The 17,855-nt window shown below is 43.6% G+C and overlaps 2 protein-coding genes across 15 annotated transcripts in view; one reads left to right on the plus strand and one right to left on the minus strand.

Moving 5' to 3' along the window:
- The window catches only part of WDR37 (WD repeat domain 37), an 80,951-nt gene extending 63,142 nt beyond the window's left edge, over positions 1-17,809 (minus strand). For 4 of the 14 annotated variants that reach the window (XR_016219168.1, XR_016219171.1, XM_008274012.5 and 1 more), the window contains exon 1: positions 6,402-6,549. The gene's annotated coding sequence lies outside the window, so the exon portion shown is untranslated. Of the gene's footprint in view, positions 1-4,842; positions 4,942-5,493; positions 5,635-6,108; positions 6,355-6,401; positions 6,550-17,755 lie in introns of those variants that run through there. The other 10 variants (XR_016219166.1, XR_016219169.1, XM_008274011.5 and 7 more) reach the window with 5 other exon arrangements.
- LOC138845033 (uncharacterized) lies at positions 1,056-7,497 on the plus strand. The gene is made up of 2 exons (XM_089311804.1): positions 1,056-6,474; positions 7,086-7,497. Exon 1 carries the CDS (start codon positions 5,279-5,281, stop codon positions 5,798-5,800), a length of 522 nt encoding a protein of 173 aa, XP_089167930.1. The 5' UTR covers positions 1,056-5,278; the 3' UTR covers positions 5,801-6,474; positions 7,086-7,497.
- Positions 17,810-17,855: the final 46 nt, after the last annotated feature.

The following is a 17,855-nucleotide window of genomic DNA, read 5'->3' on the forward strand; positions in this document are numbered from 1 at the left end:
TTTTTATCAAATTTCATTAATGTTTTAGCGATCAAAGAGCGAGTAAGGGCTTAAAACAAAAAAACTCACTCTTTACCTCACTTTCCTCAGGCTCAGTCTAGTTCCTCAGAGAAAACCAATTTTAATTGCATGTTCTAAACAAAAGATTCTAGAATAACATAACCTAAGAGAAATACAATCTAAAACTACATATGTAACTTCAAATTTTCTAAGGTCCACATTAAAAAAGTAGAAACATGTGAAAATTATTTCTAATGATTTAAAAGTGTCTAAAATATTTTAGTCAACAGAAAAATTATGGGACATTTTATACTGTTTCTGTGATTACCTCTTCAAAATTCAGTCAGTATTTTAATTTCACAGAACATCACAAATCAAACTACTAGATGATTGTTATTTAAACCTCTAAATAATCTAAACATTACGATTTACCTGCTGCTTTGGGTATTTTGTATTCAATTCCTGCAATTAACCATTCCTTCTGTCAATATCTCCACATTAACAGTTTTAATATATTAACACATTACATCTTCCTTCTTCAATTACAGATTTGTTTGTGGTGAACATTACCTACTGATTTTTGCTACAAATTCTCCTTCACATAAAATCCTATTACTATGTCAGTTCATATAAATGCTAAGCAGCGTTGTGCTTCATTATTAATAGAATGCCTTTCTTCCAAATGCTATATATTAAGGCAAAACAAGGCACACCTGCGACTGCTGAGAAACCAACATGCCAAAGGTTCTCTTATCTTGATTTATATAGAAAAACTGGCCTAAAACCCAACATTACAGGAATGGATTTACTAAAAGTGTATTACATGATGGGATAATATGTTGATCTTTAAAATCAACATGGAGACTATGTAAACATTCAAATTCCAAGTGTGCAGTTAAATCTGCGACTTTAGTGACTACATCATAGACCTGTCCCTAAAGCCAAGACCACATTTCCAGTGTGTCCAACCTTCCATCTCCTCAGACACCACCAGATGCTAAATCTCTAAAATGTTACTCCTCTCCTTCTAGATGTCTCCCAAATAGGTGTTTTTTTTTGTTTGTTTGTTTGTTTTTTTTGTGGACAGTGAGAGAGACAGAGAGAGAGAGAGAGAAAGGTCTTCCTTTTGCCGTTGGTTCACCCTCCAATGGCCACCGCGGCCGGCACACCGTGCCGATCCGATGGCAGGAGCCAGGTACTTATCCTGGTCTCCCTGGTCTCCCATGGGGTGCAGGGCACAAGTCCTTGGGCCATCCCTCCACTGCACTCCCTGGCCACAACAGAGAGCTGGCCTGGAAGAGGGGCAACCGGGACAGAATCCGGCACCCCAACCGGGACTAGAACCCAGTGTGCCGGCGCCGCAAGACGGAGGATTAGCCTAGTGAGCCGCGGCGCCAGCCAGAATGTGATTTTTTAACTTTGCATGCTTTTGTTTACCATTTCACCAAAAAATTAATACACTGACAATCTTTTTCCACTGAGAAATTTCCAACCACATATATACATTTCAAACAATTACTTTCCCAAAACCGGACACCAAATGGAGATTTTTTCATATCAGAATTTTATCTTTTAGTAATTTTTTGAACTCTATGAAGTCATAGCTCAAAAATGGGCTGATGATGTCCATATCACACACTGTATTATTTACACGAAAAGATTATCTGGCTAATTCAAGTTCTGCCTCTTCCTATAATTTCTTCAGCCATTGTTCAACTATCAATACTCTTTCAAAATTAGTTCTGTATTTTTTCCTCTAGTCCCTTTTTTTGTTATTAATCTTTCTCTGTTAACATTTCCAGTGACTTTTTATAATTTTACTTTTGTTTCTCATTCATACCCTCCCCCTTTCTCCCCAGCAGTCTGTACTGATACTATATCACTACTTCCTTTCACACCACATCCTCTATGGAGAGTAAGTCCAGAACCTACATAACTTAAGGCTACAGGCTCTACTGAACTCATCTCAGGTCATGTGTCAGTATTAGCAGCAATCATATTAAATGTGTGATTTAATAACAAATTTCAAATTTTAGGCTGGTGTCATGGAAAGACAGGCAAGGAAGTTGTAGGTGTCTGTAAAAGGAATATTGATATGAGTTACCTAAGCTGACATGAAATGAAAATAAAGAATAGAGAGATACTGGAGGAAAGTCAATGGGCAATTCTACCTAAGGCTGAAGAACTACTATTACTACAAACAGTAGCTTTAAGGCTTAAATGGCTCAATAAATATAAACAATCACTAAGCCTTACAACATCCATATGAATTAAAGTTCCCAAATTCAATTAACAACCTGTACAAAAGACTTAACACTTTGGTAAACTGATTATATGAAGTCACTTCAAAAAGTTTGTGGAAAATGGAATTAAAGGTAAGTTTATTTTGGTATCTAAAATTTTATTAACTTAAATCTAAAAATAAGGGGCAGGGTTTACCCTAGAGGTTAAAGCACCAGTTGAGTCAACCTATCCCATACAGGAGCGCCTGGGTTCAAGTCCCAGCTCCACTCCCAGTACCAGCTTCCTGCTAACACACACCCTGGAAGGCAGCAGATGATGGCCCAAGTATGTGGGAGTCCCAGATGGAGTTCCTGGCTCCTGGTTTCAGCTTGCCCCAGTCCCAGGTGTTGTAGAAACTTGGGGAATGAACCAGTGGATAGATCTCCCCAAAAGCCCGCAACAGCAAGGCTGGTCCAGGCCGAAGTCAAGAGCCTAGAACTCCACATGGGTCTCCTGTGTGGGAGCAGGGACCTCAAGTACCTGAACCTTCACCTGTTGCCCTTTGTTACACATGAGCATGAAGGTAGATGGGGGTTGAGCCAAGACTCACATCCAGGCACTCCAGTGTGGGATGCAGGCACCCCGAGCAGCATTTTAGCTGCTGCAGCACAATGCCTGCCCCTTCCTACATTCTTATGCAGCAGGGCTCTACGTACAGCATGCGGTGAACACTTAACAAACTAATGAAAACTATAAACTTACTTCTTCATCTCAGCAAGTTAACTCCTCACCTCTGCAAATGCTGTTGCATTATATGCCATTGATGAACATTTAGCTTTCATAAATTATCAGATCCTTCTAAATGCATGTAACTCCAAGAAGGCAGATAACCAAAGTGGTTTTTAGAAGCAAAGACAGCATACTAATTTATGCCTTCATCATTCGGATCTGGCTGAAGAGCCCATGAGAGTATTTTAGGCATGGAAAGCCAAGACACTCTGGCAAAAAATAAAAATAAAAAAACCTAAATGAAAGATCTCTGCGAGTGAGATCCCAGTAGAAAGAAAGGGGCCATCAAAGAAGGAGGTACCCTTCTCTAAAGGGAGGAGAGAACTTCCACTTTGACTATGACCTTATCTAAATAAGATCAAAGTCAGCGAACTCAAGAGGCTTCCATAGCCTTGGCAACTCATGACTAGAGCCTAGGGAGATTACTGACACCATAAACAAGAGTGTCAAATTGTTAAGTCAACAACAGGAATCACTGTGTACTTACTCCTCATGTGGGATCTCTGTCCTTAATGTGTTGTCCAGTGTGAAGTAATGCTATAACTAATACTGAAACAGTATTTTATACTTTATGCTCTGTGTGGGTGCAAACTGATTAAATCTTTACTTAATATATTCTAAATTGATCTTCTGTATATAAAGATAATTGAAAATGAATCTTGATGTGAATGGAATGGGAGAGGGAGCAGGAGATGGGAGGGGTGCAGGTGGGAGGGAAGTTATGTGGGGGAAAAAGCCATTGTAATCCATAAACTGTACTTTGGAAATTATATTTACTAAATAAAAGTTAAAAATTATGACTTCATTTGAAATAAAAATACAAAACTAAAAAAAAAAAGCTGAGATTTCAACTATTTTTCTTCATCAAGAGAAAAAACATTTGCTTACATGGCTAATTCCATGACTCATACACAAAACAATGATTAAAGGATATAATTTGTGTGTGGCTTTAAAAAAACAGGCGACCAAATCTCCAGAAGTCTGGTAAAGTTTTCTGTTAAATTTTATGGTAATACAAATGTTAATTGCCTGCAGACTGAAACACCAACCACAACTTCGAAGCAGTACCAAAGGAGAGAAAGGTCTTTAGTAGCAATCTCAGAAGTCTCTCACCAACATTACTCTGCTTACAATGTTTTGTCACCGATGAGATGAATGCATAGAATACATGCTTATCAATTTTGTGGACGGTTACAGAACATGGGCATCGTTAACAGGATAAAAAGAAAGCAAGCAAGATTTTTTAAAGATCCCAACAGTTAAAAGAATGAGTTCAAACCAAGGATGAAAGTCATTAATATAAAATCTTTTCCTTAAAGAATGCAAGGCAGGATAATTAAGAAGTCTCTTACCATCAGTTCAGAAAAAAAAGGACTTAACAGATTTTACAAGACAAGCACAAAATAAGTGGAACAGTCTAAGGACACGCTATCCCCAAAAAAGTAGTCAGGTTGAGAGAAAGGGAAGGAAACATACTTAATAAAGATCTCCTGTGTCCAGCGCTTTACAAGAATGCTTGCCATGTATTAAATAACCTTCCAAATAACCAAATGAGGTTAAGATAACAATTTTAGAGGGCAGGAAATGAGACTTAGAGGTTCCTCGATCAAGGTCACAGAGCTGTTACGGGACGTGTCCGGCATCCACTACCCAGCATACTGTCTCCTGTGAGCGGTGTTAATAAGGCAGCAGCCGAAACAAGGGGCTAACAGTGTCAACTCCACTTACTCCACTTCGGTCAGACACATTCATCTGGATACTGTTTTCCTATCTGGAAGCGGGTCGTTCTCAGAACCCTCTGAAGGCCGTAATCCATGGGTCAAAACATACCGAGGTGAAGACAGAACCATCTGAACGTAAAGCAAACTTCTGAACAATGGCTGTCAGTTTCAAATGGACCTGCCCCGGCGCTGAGGACCGCTGCAGAGTCTGCAGACAGATGACAAAACCTCCAACCACCTGGCCGGCGCTAAGATACCTTCCCCCCTGAGCTGAGAAAGTTCTCGCACTTCCACAACTTTCTTTAGCAAGCGGGCGCATTGTAACTGTGTCACTGTTAGGTTCCCCACCCCCAGCGGTGGTCAGCTCACCGGCGGATAGGAAACCACTCTTCAGAAGAGGAACAAAAGCGGCAAGGCGCTAGAGTAACCGCTTCGGCATCTGCTCTCAACTCTCCCCCTCCCCGCCGCCCCTTTGGGTGCAGCAGAAGGCCCTGGTCTCAGAAAAACCTCCCCAGCGCTGTCCCCGCCATACAGGAAGCCCCGAGATGCCCGGGCCGCGGCGCCGCGGGACAGCGGGGACCCGACCCCCGGTCCCCTCAGACCCCCTCCTCGACCGCGTCTCCAATTGCACCCCGGCCTCTCGCCCACCCTATCCCCTACAGTTCCACTCCCACACCTCCTCGACCACCTCGACCCTTCCCCCTGGCATCACGGAAAGGACGCGGCGCTGGATAGCGGGAAGATGGCGGTGCAAACCTACCACAGCCGCCGCGCTCGTCACTACCCGGAGCCTGTCCGGGTTGCGCTCAGCTCGTCGGGTCCCAATACGTAGCACCCAAGCCAACACACAAGACACCGACCGACTTCGCACTGACGCGACCCCACGACCCCGAGTTGGCCCAACCGCACTTCCGCCTGCCATCGGAAGTCCCGCCCCGGCCTCCGCCTCAGCCCGGAGCCACCGGAAGTCGGCCCCCGCCGTACGCCCAGCGTCGCCGGAAGTGCCGCTCACGCTGGCGCAGCCAAAAACGCGTACCGGTTTCCGCCCTCCGACCAGAGCAGCCTGAGTACACAGTGCTGTCCTTGCCTACCGTGTGGTGCTGGCGCTCGGCCACGCAGGCTGCCTCTGCGCCCCGGCGCCGGGGGAGGAAAAGGCGTATGGCCTGGGAAGGGAAACGGGCATGGCGCCCCCTGGCGCCGTGGGGCGGCGCGTTACTTTTTGAGTTGGGAGCTTCATGGAGAAAACCGGGACGCAGACCCCGCCAGACCCAAGCCTTGCACCCTCCAGAGACGCAGGGTCGTTCAGGGCGCCAGCCTCCCTGGGTGCCCCGAGCGTTAATAACATGTGAAACACGCACACGCGACCTGTACTCACCGCTGCAGGGCTTCCGGTGGCGGTCCACGGTCAAGCAGGTTTTAATTCCATCTGCCCTGAAAGCTCGCCCAAGCCTAAGAACTGGGAAGGAGAAAACGGCCCCCTAAGATACAAGCTCAAGCATACTGCTCGTAACTGTGGATGAGTTTCAAAACCTTTCCGATCCAAACCGCCGACTTGCCGTGAACCGCTTCACTGGCAGAGCTCTGTGGGAGACTTGCTTTCGGCTGCTCGGAAAACCTGATGGAGCTAGAACTATTAATATTTCAGCTTATCTGCAGAAGATGACTCACCCAGTTTCCTCCTGAAATGTTTGATCTCCATTGGCTAAAAAGAGAAAACAGAATCAGCTGTTCACTGCGAAAGGTGGGACTTGAACTGCTTTTTTTTTTTTTTACCCCCTTTAATCTAGGTTGGCAAACCTACATAATAGACTGGAACGATTACGTAAACAGTCTCTTGGCTTTACCAGCAACTCTAATCAGGCGTTAAAGCGCACCAAATAAAATTTTTTTTAAAAAGCATTTTCTTCCATATGAGTCAAGATTCTTGCTGCTCCCTTTAAAAATAAAGATCAAGATTCACATGCAAGAAGCAGTGATGGGATATATTTGTTGCACAAGAAATAAATTTAACAGATTTGGGTATCCGGATTTTTAAAAACATGTTCAACAGAGTTATTTCTGCGTTACGTGTAATAATAAAGGCTTACTGCTGGAAACAGTTGGGTAAGAAGAACTCTAAGGAGAGGAGGGTATTTCATTTGTCACTTTCAGACTTGGAGGTTGTGACAGACATTCAAATAACAATTTTGTTTAGTAAATAATATGCCCAAGACATCCTGCTGGGTGTGAGGACAGAAAGCTTTGTGAATCTCAGGTTCCCATTCGAATAGGTGGGTTATTTGGTAGCAGAGCAGTCACAGTTCAGATGCTAGGATTTTAACAAAAGTCATATTTTCCTTTGATATGCTTAAGATTCCACAAAAGTCACTGAGATCAACTGAGAGCATGATGCAGTGTCAGAAATTCAAGGGAAAAGAATCCACACTTTGGGGCTGGCGCTGTGGCGTAGTAGGTAAAACCACTGCCTGCAGTGCTAGCATCCCACATGGATGCCGGTTCAAGTCCCAGCTGCTCCGCTCCTGATCCAGCTCTCTGCTGTGTCCTGGGAAAGCAGTAGAAGATGGCCCAAGTCCTTGGGCCCCTGCACCCACATGGAAGACACGGAAGAAGCTCCTGGCTTTGGATCAGCACAGTTCTGGCCATTGCGGCCAATTGGGGAGTGAACTAATGGATGGAAGGTCCCCCTACCCACCCCACGCCTCTCCTCTCTCTGTGTAACTCTGATTTCTCAATAAATAATAAAATAAGTCTTTTTAAAAAACAAGAATCCACACTTTTGTGAGCCAGTCATTTTACATATCTCACAGCTTGTCTAATCCCCAAGGCAATGCAGTAAAGCAGAAATCTTTATTGCAACTTCGCTGTTAACTGAGCTTGAGAACATTGAGATGACCTGTCAAAAGTTAAAAAGCTAGTATGCAGTGGGGCAAAGATAAAATCCAGGCTGACATCAAATATATTAAGTTTGGTAGGGCTGCAGTAACAAAACACCACACACTGCGATCTAAATAGCTCTCAGTTCTGGAAGCTGCAAGCCCAAGGCCAGGGGTTGTTTCCTGCTCAGAGCTGTGGGGTTGAGTCTTTCCCATGCTGCTTGTAGCAGTATAAGTAATCTTCACGTGGTGTTCCCATGTGATATCTGTCTCTTCATGTGACGTTCATTTTTTAATGTTTTATGTATTGGAAAGGCAGAATTTCTGTCTGCAGTTTCACTCCCCAAATAACCACAACAGTTCTGTTTTTAGGACGTCAGACCTCATCTTTAAAGAACAGGGAGTGAGGATTTCAGCTTATGACAGGGCCGCAGCAGGGGAAGGAGTGCAGATGAATTCAGTCCATAAGACTATCCTGAAATAATTGTCCCATCATTTTTTAAAAGACACAAAACTAGCCTAAATTGTAAAAGGTTATGATTGCAGTCCTGGTATACAGTTACATACTCCCTCCTGCAGACCCTTCCCACAAAACAAGTTCCTGTCTTGTCACATGTCTTTCCAGGTCTAATATGCATGCCTCATCCCCATCAGTAATAAAATGATTTAGTAAAACTGAATTGTGAACATGGTTTGATATTCCTTCATTTGCCTCATCGCTGATTATTTTATCTGTGCTACAACAATCACTCCTCCATATCTGTGGGTAATCCTGCATCCTTGGATTCAACCAACTATGGATCAAAAATATTTTAAAAAAATTTCTCCTGTACTGAACATATACAGACTTTCTTGTCATTATTCCCTAAGCAATATAGTGTGACAACTATATGTAGCATTTACATCATAGGTGCTACAAAAAGACTGTACAAAATGGAATTAAATAGTAGGTGTATTTTGGTGCAAAAACATTTGAAATCCATGCAGCTTTTTCATATTAGGCATTTTTCATGAACTGTTGGAAGATTCCTCATATTAGCTATTAATCTACAGATTATGTAAAATATGCAGGAAGTTGTGCATAGGTTATAGGCAAATATTACCCCATGTTATATAAAAGACAAGAATTTTTGGCATCTCCAAGGTGTCCTGGAGCCAGTCCCTCATGGATAATGGGGTGGGGCAGTGTACCATAGTATTAAAAACTTCATTCAGGGCCCAGCACTGTGGTGTAGCAGGTAAAGCCGACGCCTGCAGTGCCGGCATCCCATATGAGCGCTGGTTCTAGTCCCGGCTGCTCCACTTCCAATCCAGCTCTTTGCTATGGCCTGGGAAAGCAGTAGAAGATGGCTCAAGTCCTTGGAACCCTGCACCCATGTGGGAGACCCGGAAGAAGCTCCTGGCTCCTGGCTTCAGATCACCTCAACACCAGCTGTTGTGGCCATTTGGGGAATGAACCAGCAGATGTCTCTTCCTCTCACTATCTATAACTCTACCTCTCAAATAAATAAATAAATAATAATAATAAAGGCTTGCTTTGTAATCATTTGATATATGTATTTACCTGTCATATTTTTTCTTCTTGGCAGGTACTTCATATTTAGCATTTCTTTCAAGTACGCAAACTTTTTCTGTTTTGTTCACTGATACATTTCCCTGACCTAGGAAAGTGATGGCCTCATACTGTGCACCCAATGAATGTTTGCCAAAGAGCAATTAATGTTTGTACTTTTAATAAGTATGTAAACTCCCTAATGGCAGAGGTCAAGTTTTCTCATTTCTTTTATCTACTGAAATTCAAGAAGAGCACTAAGGAAAACAGTCAGCTAGAATGTGAATATAATCACCTGAAGAACTGCTCAGCCTTTTCTCCTACTTACAACTACTGTCACTTCACCCAAGAAGAGTTCATTAAAAGTCTTAAGGACTAAAGAGACCGGTCCATCTGGTAGATTCACCAGCACTGATTTGATGACTTAATTCACTTGTCCATCGTCCATGAGGTTGGAACAGATACTGATGAGTAAATACTCCCAAAGTCTCACCTGGGAAAACATTGCATACCATGTTTTCTGTATCTAATTTTTGTGCATCCCATATTGGCACCGGATCAAGTCCCAGATGCTCCACTTCTGATCCAGCTCCCAGCTGATGGTCTGGGAAAGTAATAGAAGATAGCCCAAGTGCTTGGGCACCTGCATCATGTGGGAGACCTGGAAGAAGCTCCAGGCCAACTTCAGGTTGGCCCCTCTCTGGCTGCTGTGGCCATTTGGGGAGTGAACCAGTGGATGGAAGACCCTTCTCTCTGTCTCTCCCTCTCTCTAACTGCCTCTCAAGTAAATAAATAAATCTTAAAAAAAAAAAAAAGATTTTTAAAAAAGGGACAAGTAGTCTAATCTCAGTCTTCAAACTGTTTTTAGAAATATGTTTGTTGGATTGGGGCTGGTGCTGTGGTGCAGCGGGTTAACACCCTGGCCTGAAGCACCGGCATCCCATATGGGCGCCGGTTCAAGACCCAGCTGCTCCTCTTCCAATCCAGCTCTCTGCTATGGCCTGGAAAAGCAGTAGAAGATGGCCCAAGTCCTTGGGCCCCTGCACCCACATGGGAGACCTGGAGGAAGCTCCTGGCTCCTGGCTTCGAATCAGTGCAGCTCCAACCGTGGAGCTGCACATGGAAGACCTCTCTCTCTCTGCCTCTCCTCTCTCAGTGTAACTCTTTCAAATAAATAAATAAATCTTAAAAAAAATAAATATGTTTGAGTCAGATCTAGAAAAGGAGTTTTCATGATTTTGAGTAAAACAAATAGGCATTGGTCTCATTTGTGTCATCTGGATTCTTACACAATGGGGTTATACTGGGGAAAATGGTTGGAAACTCTGCTTAATGAACTGCCAAATATATATCATAAATCTGTTACAGATAATGTCAGAAAACTATTACCTCTGTTGAAAATAAGTACATATGAATAACTTTACACTGGCCACACAGTTGATACTTTCATTTCTTTGTTAACACCACACAACTCCTGACCCAACAAGCATTTGCATTATTGAAAGTGATACTGCCCAGTACTGTTGTGCCTATTTCAGGGCAGAAGAGCTCCACCAAACAGTGACTAGCACAGTGTCACAGAGGAGGCTGAGCTGAAACGCCCCCAGCGGATCTCTTTTTGTTAGTATCAGCCACAGTTACATGAGTCTGAATTGGGTAAGTGGCCCTATGCGTACACAGAGAATTCCTCTGTTGTGTATTCTGATCCTGTGCTTCCCCATCAACATTAAATACCAAGGCATCATGGTGAAGCTATCATTGCCAATCAGATGGCAAAGTCTGACATGACAGAATCTTCAAACTGGAGTGTTAGAATGCAAACACTACAGTATGTAATAAGTCTATAATATTTACCCATTATGTTATAAATCACAAAAAATAACAAACACCACCTAAAATTCAAATACAGAAATCTTTCCATCTTGGTGTTTTGTTAACAAGCACTAGCTATTCATTAGGAGAATGTGGGTAGTTTATGGTATCAAAAAAAGTTAACAAATTTAAAAATTTAATTGGCATTTTATTAGATTCTAGAATGGGGAAGCAACTCATTCTAAAAAAGTGCTCCACTGGCATACTGATCAATTTTTGCTACTAAAACAAAACACCTACACAAGCTACTTACAAAGGACAGAGGTTTATTCTGACTCACATAGGGTTCTGATGGTTGAAGACCAAGATTGGACATGTAGTGCGGGTGGTAGACAGGACTAGGATTGGCAGAGCATGGGCAAAGGAAGGGTCACATGGCAAGCCAGGAAGCAAAGACTGGCCCAACTCCGGCTTTTATAACCAGCTTTGTTGCTTCCGAAAGCCTAAATGTCCTAATATTCTAATGTCCTAGTATCACCCCAAATGTCCTAATATCTCCCATTAGACCCGCCTCCTGAATACCAGAATTGGACTGTCTCTACCTTGAGCATCATTAACCATGAATTAATGAATTTAAACATCTGCGTGAGTTCAAGAACCGAGTCTTGTTCAAACCATAGCAGTAATCATGGTAGAACAGTTGATTTTTCTAGGATGAAAACAAGGAACCACAATAATAAGAGCACGTTAAAAGCAGGTTACTATTCTTCTAAGTTAAGGCAGCGGGGACTTCGTTACAGGCTCAGGATGAATGGGCCCTTTCTAACCGGTTGCTGTGAACCTGCTGTTTTCAAGAAAGACTGGTCTTTTGGGGAATTTACCTGCTTCCTTAAAGTTTCATTTTAATTATGGGGTACTTAGCACAAATAACTCCATTTTAGTTTGGTCTCTTAGGATCTAGCACAAGACCTCAGTCCAAAAAAACGGTCTTTCACAAATCTTGTTTCATAAGGATAAAGAGTGAAATAAACTGGAAAAGATACCATTTTATTTGCAACAGCTTATGTATACATTTCTTTATGCATAAAAGTGCCAACTCATGTGGTACCTCACTGGTATTGTAAGTCAGAAACAATATTCTCAAAGTTGTGATAGCCAGGAAAGTTTCTGCCTTCTTGCTATTATTATTATTATTATTATTTTGACAGGCAGAGTGGACAGTGAGAGACAGAGAGAAAGGTCTTCCTTGGCTGTTGGTTCACCCCCACAATGGCTGCTGCGGCTGGGGCTCCACGCTGATCTGAAGCCAGGAGCCAGGTGCTTCTCCTGGTCTCCCATGTGGGTGCAGGCCCAAGGGCCTGGGCCATCCTCCACTGCACTCCCAGGCCACAGCAGAGAGCTGGACTGGAAGAGGAGCAACTGGGACAGAATCCAGCGCCCCCACCGGGACTAGAACCCGGGGTGCTGGCGGAGGATTAGCCTATTGAGCTTTCTTGCTATTATTACTTCTGGTATCTTAAATGGGCCACACATATTGAGATGGTTCTGGAACCAGTAACAACACCTACCATGAAGCATTACCTACTTATTGGGTATTTATTTTCCCATAACTATGTTTACACTTGTGTTAAAATGCTAACAACATTAAGATATGGTTCAAAACCTCAAATTCTAAGTTACTTAAAACCAGTAACATGGAGCAGGTCTAGTACTTAAGCTGCTGCTTGGGACAGGTATATCCCATATCAGAGTGCTTGGGTTCAATTAAATCCTGGCTGCGCTCTCCATATCAGCTTCCTGCTAATGCACACCTCGAGAGGCAGCAGGTGATGGCCCAAGGCCTTGGAACTCTGCCAGCCAAGTGGGAAACCTGGATGGAGTGTCCAGCTCTTGGCTTTGGCCTGGCCCCAACTGAGCAGGCATTTAGAAAGTGAACCAGTGGATGGAAGTTCTCTCTCTCTATCTCCCCCCGCCATTCCTTCTTTCTCTCTTCCTTTCAAATAAATAGATGAAAATTTTTAAAATAATGACATGAAACAAAATAAGGTTCATGAAGCATGATATTAAGTATATTCCTAGTTTAAGAAAACTAGAAGCCGATGTCACGGCTCACTAGGCTAATCCTCCGCCTGCGGCGCCGGCACACCGGGTTCTAGTCCCGGTCGGGGCACCAGATTCTGCCCCGGTTGCCCCTCTTCCAGGCCAGCTCTCTTCTGTGGCCTGGGAGTGCAGTGGAGGATGGCCCAAGTGCTTGGGCCCTGCACCCGCATGGGAGACCAGGAGAAGCACCTGGCTCCTGCCTTCGGATCAGCGCGGTGCGCCGGCCGCGGCAGCCATTGGAGGGTGAACCAACGGCAAAAGGAAGACCTTTCTCTCTGTCTCTCTCTCTCTCACTGTCCACTCTGCCTGTAAAAAAAAAAAAAAAAAAAAAAAAAAAAAAAAAAAAAAACTAGAGCGCTTTTGCTAGGAATAGTTGGGAAATGCACCAAGGAAATGAAATGTAAACTGAACTTTGAAGGCTGTATAAGATACACTGACTGATGGATGGAGAAGAGGGAGGCACATTTCAGATAGACATAAAAAAAAATAAAGGCAGAAAAAAGATGTCTATAAAAAAGTGACAGCAAAGCAACTGGCCCAACTGCTGTAACCAGAGGTTTTGCTCCAGCAAATGATGTAAAATGACTCTAGAAGACTCTGGGAGGCCTGTAAAATCAAACCTCTCAGTCTTTAAAACAAACAAACAAACAGGGATTTGTTGTACATTCCTGAGGATGGAAGCATGCAGAAGTAGGCAGAAGGGTTCCCTCCCAGCGTTCACTCTCAGACTTCTTGTGGGCTCCTCTTCTGTCTGCATGTTAGCCTACAGTTCTCAGTAATCCATGTCCTGCCACTTTCTAGTCTCAATTCACACCCTCTTGTATCCACTCTTGCAGCTTCACCTACAGCTTATCTGCTTATAGATTCAGATCTTTGTGTTTGACCTAGAACTCTCTCACAAACCCTTGACTTGTTTAATCTGCATACTTCTGCCTGGAGAGGTAGTCAAAGTTGGAGCCCTCCCTCTAGACTTGAGCCAGATCACCCAGGTTCAAACCCCTGATTTTTGCCACTTACTAGCTGTGTGACATTGTGCAAGGTCTTAACTTCTCTGTGATCAAATTAGGATAAGCATGTTTTCCATCTTTTGCAACTGTATTAAATAAATTTATATATGCAAAGTGTTTATAACTTTACCTGGCACACATGAGATAGTCAAATGATACTATAATCATCATTGTGGATATCTCAAGGCTTTGGTGAATTCTTGTTACAGAAAAACCTAACTTAAACTTGATTGAGCAAAAAAAGGAGTTATTCTTTTTTTTAAAGATTTATTTATTTGAGTTACAGACAGAGGGAAAGGTCTTCCATCCACTGGTTCACTCCCCAAATGGCTGCAACAGCCAGAGCTGAGCCAATCTGAAGCCAGGAGCCAGGAGCTTCTTCTGCATCTCCCACATGGGTGCAAGGCCCAAGTACTTGGACCATCCTCTGCTGCTTTTCCAAGCTCTTAGCAGGAAACTGGATCAGGAGAGCAGCAGCCAGGACTCAAACTGGCGCCCATAAAGGATGCCGGCACTACAGGCAGAGGCTTAGCCCACTACACCACAGTGCCAGCCCCCATTAATTCTTAAAGTATGAGAAGGGCAAGAATGCAAGTGACCAGGAAGACAAACAAAACGAAGGGCTTTCTCTCCAACTCTGTGCTTTACCTCTTTCTGCTGTCTTCAATCTCTCCTACGTAGACCAGCTCCTTTCACTAGGTAGATTACCTATCTGCCATCAGCGACCAGGGTATCTTCAGCTTAGGTGTCCAAGAAGCACTGATCCTTTTCTCATCACTACAACTCAAAAACTTCGGAGAAAAATCCTAGGTGTTTTAAGTTACAGCCTGTGCCTACCTGCCCACGCTTTGTTCAGTGGGATAACTACAGTCTCCTTAAAAATCATATTCTTGAGGCTGGACTTTTGGCATAGCAGGTTAAGCTGCTGTCTGCAAAGCCAGCATCTCACATGGGCGCCAGAATCCCAGCTGCTCCACTTCCAATCCAGCTCCCTTCTAATGGCCTTGGAAAGCAGCAGAAGATGGCCCAACTATGTGGGCCCCTGTCACCCATGTGGGAGACCCAGATGAAGCCCCTGGCTTCAACCTGGCCCAACCCTGGCCATTGTGGCTATTTAGGGAGTGGACCAGTGGATGGAAGTTCTTTCTCCCCCCTCTGTAACTCTTTCAAGTAAATAAATCCTTTTTTATTCTTTTCATATTCTTGGAGCATAGGGAGGAAAGACTGTACTGGGGAAAGGGAACAGGGCAATACACGTTATAGAAGCGGTGCCAAGTGTAACTTTGTCCCAGGCACTACAAGTGCAGCATAATAAGAACTGTTATAGCCCTTCGCTGTCCCAGTTCTGTTGGTCCTCTGTGTGTAACCTACCTGAATGCTGCACTCACTTTCTCTCACCAGGAACCCAGGAGTAACCTGAGACTGACTAACCCTTATCCTCTCAATCCAAGTATTTTACCAATCTAAGATACATTTTTGTTCACATCTCTAAATCAGGGATTTGTCTTAACTTTGTTTTTGAATTTATCTTAACATTCTATTTTTGAATCTGTCTCGATGGGGCTCTTTGACAGCAGCTGTTATTTCTATTATTTTTGTATCCCTGATAACCGGACATAAAGGAAGAAAAGAACCTTTTAGTTGAATAAATAAACTAACAAAAGAAGGCTGAAATGAGAACAGAAGAAATCAAGAGGATTACACTTTCAGATTATTAAAAGCAGCAACAACACTGAGAAACAATATCCAGGGGCTGGTACTGTGGTGTAGCAGGTAAAGCCGACGCCTGCAGTTCCGGCGTCCCATATGTTCAAGTTATGGCTGCTCCACTTCCGTTCCAGCTCTCTGCTATGGCCTGGGAAAGCAATACAAGACAGCCAAAGTCCTCGGGCCCTTGCACCCATCTGAGAGACCCAGAAGAAGCTCCTGGTGCCTTGCTTCAGATCAGCCCAGCTTCGGCCATTGCAGCCATTTGGGGGAGTAAACAGCCCTTTGGGGAGTGAACCAGCAGATGGAAGACTTTCTCTCTCTCTCTCTCTCTCACTCTCACTCTCTCTCTGCCACTGCCTCTCTGTCACTCCACTTTTCAAATAAATCTTTAAAACAAAACAATATCCCATTCATCATGCCATCACGCAAAGTAAAGCTGCTTGCTAAATTACTGATAATGCAGTCATTGAAAATCGCTGAAGGAATCTGCCAATTAACACCAAGGGTTACCTGCAATCCTGTATAACCGGGAAAGGGTCTACAAATTAATCCTGAAGTTCTTATATCACACATATTAAGCATCTGTGACCACAGCTACGACGGGGTGAATGTTCCAGTTGACTTTTGTTGAAGATCTGGATGGAGTTCCTGGCTCCTGGCTTCAGCATGGCCCAACCTTGGCTACTGCAGCCATTTGGGGAGAGAACCAGGAGATGGAACCTCTGTCTCTCCCTTTCTATGTGTGTGCGTGTTGGGTGCTTCTCTTTCTGTCACTCTGCCTTTCAAACTTACAAGCATGATCATCAGAAAAAGCTATTAAAAGCCTTAACTTTGTATCTACAAATCTGAGACCATAGTTTCTTCTTCCTTCAGCCAATACAACACCTAATAGCTGTCTGCTAGTAAGCGAGACATTACATTTGCAAAAATGTGAGACAAGAAATTCTTCCAATTTTTGTTTCAGAAAAATGTTTTTCAGGGCTAGCACGTGGCACAACAGGTTAAGCCACAGCCTGTGATGAACACACCCCATATGGCACCGATTCGAGTTCCAGCTGCTCCACCTCCCAGCTAATGCACCTGAGAAAGCAGCAGAAGATGGCCCAAGTACCTGAGCACCTGCCAACCACATGGGAAACCCTGATACCTCCAGGCTTCTTCCTGGCCCACCCCTGGCTGATGTGGCCATTTACGGAGAGAACCCAGGGGATGGAGATCTCGATCTCTCCCCACCTCCTTAATTGCACTGCATGTAAAATGAACTTTAAAAAAGTTTTTCATAAAAATGTTATTTTTTAAAACGTGATTTAATTGTCAATGTTCATCATCACTTTAGATGAACTAGTATTCTAATATGCTTCAACTTCTAATGATGGAAATTGGAATAGACAGAAATAAGAGTAGGCAAAAGCCTTTTAGGGTATTCAATAAATTTTAAGAACGTAAAAGCAAAAAATAAATAAATAAATAAAATTGGAGAACTGGTGCACCACACCATGCTTAGCTGACACAGTCACTATTCTAAATTTCCCAAGCACGATGAAGTAAATTTTCATTCAACTTGCAGGTACATCTTACCATTTAAAATCTATAAATCATGCCGTATACTCCTAAGCACAATACTCCCAACGTACAACTTTGCTTTATTCAACTTATTTGAATAGACTATTAAAAAGCCACTGATGGCTTTGAGCGTGCAAAACCCATCCTGAGTGTAGAAAGGTTCCGAGACCTGCCGCTTCCCCAGCCGGCTTTGCAGGTTGCTCTGTAGCTGCAAACACCTCGGAAACGGGAGAGGAATTATGAAAAGACTCCACTAGGTAACCTCTGCGGAGGGGGAGAGGGGTTAAGTCTCCCAGGGCCGCTTTTCCTTAATTTGCAGTAAATCCACCCAGACAGAAGAACCGCCACGCCCTGTGTTAACTGCCCGTGCAGACTTCACGACCTAACGCCTCCAAGCAGACGCACCAACCCTGACGCTCAGCGTCGCTTCCGCAGAGCGCGCCGCAGAGTTAGCGCGAAGATGCCACTCCGGACTTCGAGACGTGTGACGTCAGCACGTAGCCTC

Source organism: Oryctolagus cuniculus, chromosome 13, assembly GCF_051225735.1.
Source record: "Oryctolagus cuniculus isolate XC-2025 breed Fujian yellow rabbit chromosome 13, ASM5122573v1, whole genome shotgun sequence".
Taxonomy (NCBI): Eukaryota; Metazoa; Chordata; class Mammalia; order Lagomorpha; family Leporidae; genus Oryctolagus; species Oryctolagus cuniculus.

What these genes read in the sequence shown, in the direction of transcription:
- LOC138845033 (XM_089311804.1), top strand. Translation starts at nt 5,279, where the DNA reads ATGCCCGGGCCGCGGCGCCGCGGGACAGCGGGGACCCGACCCCCGGTC.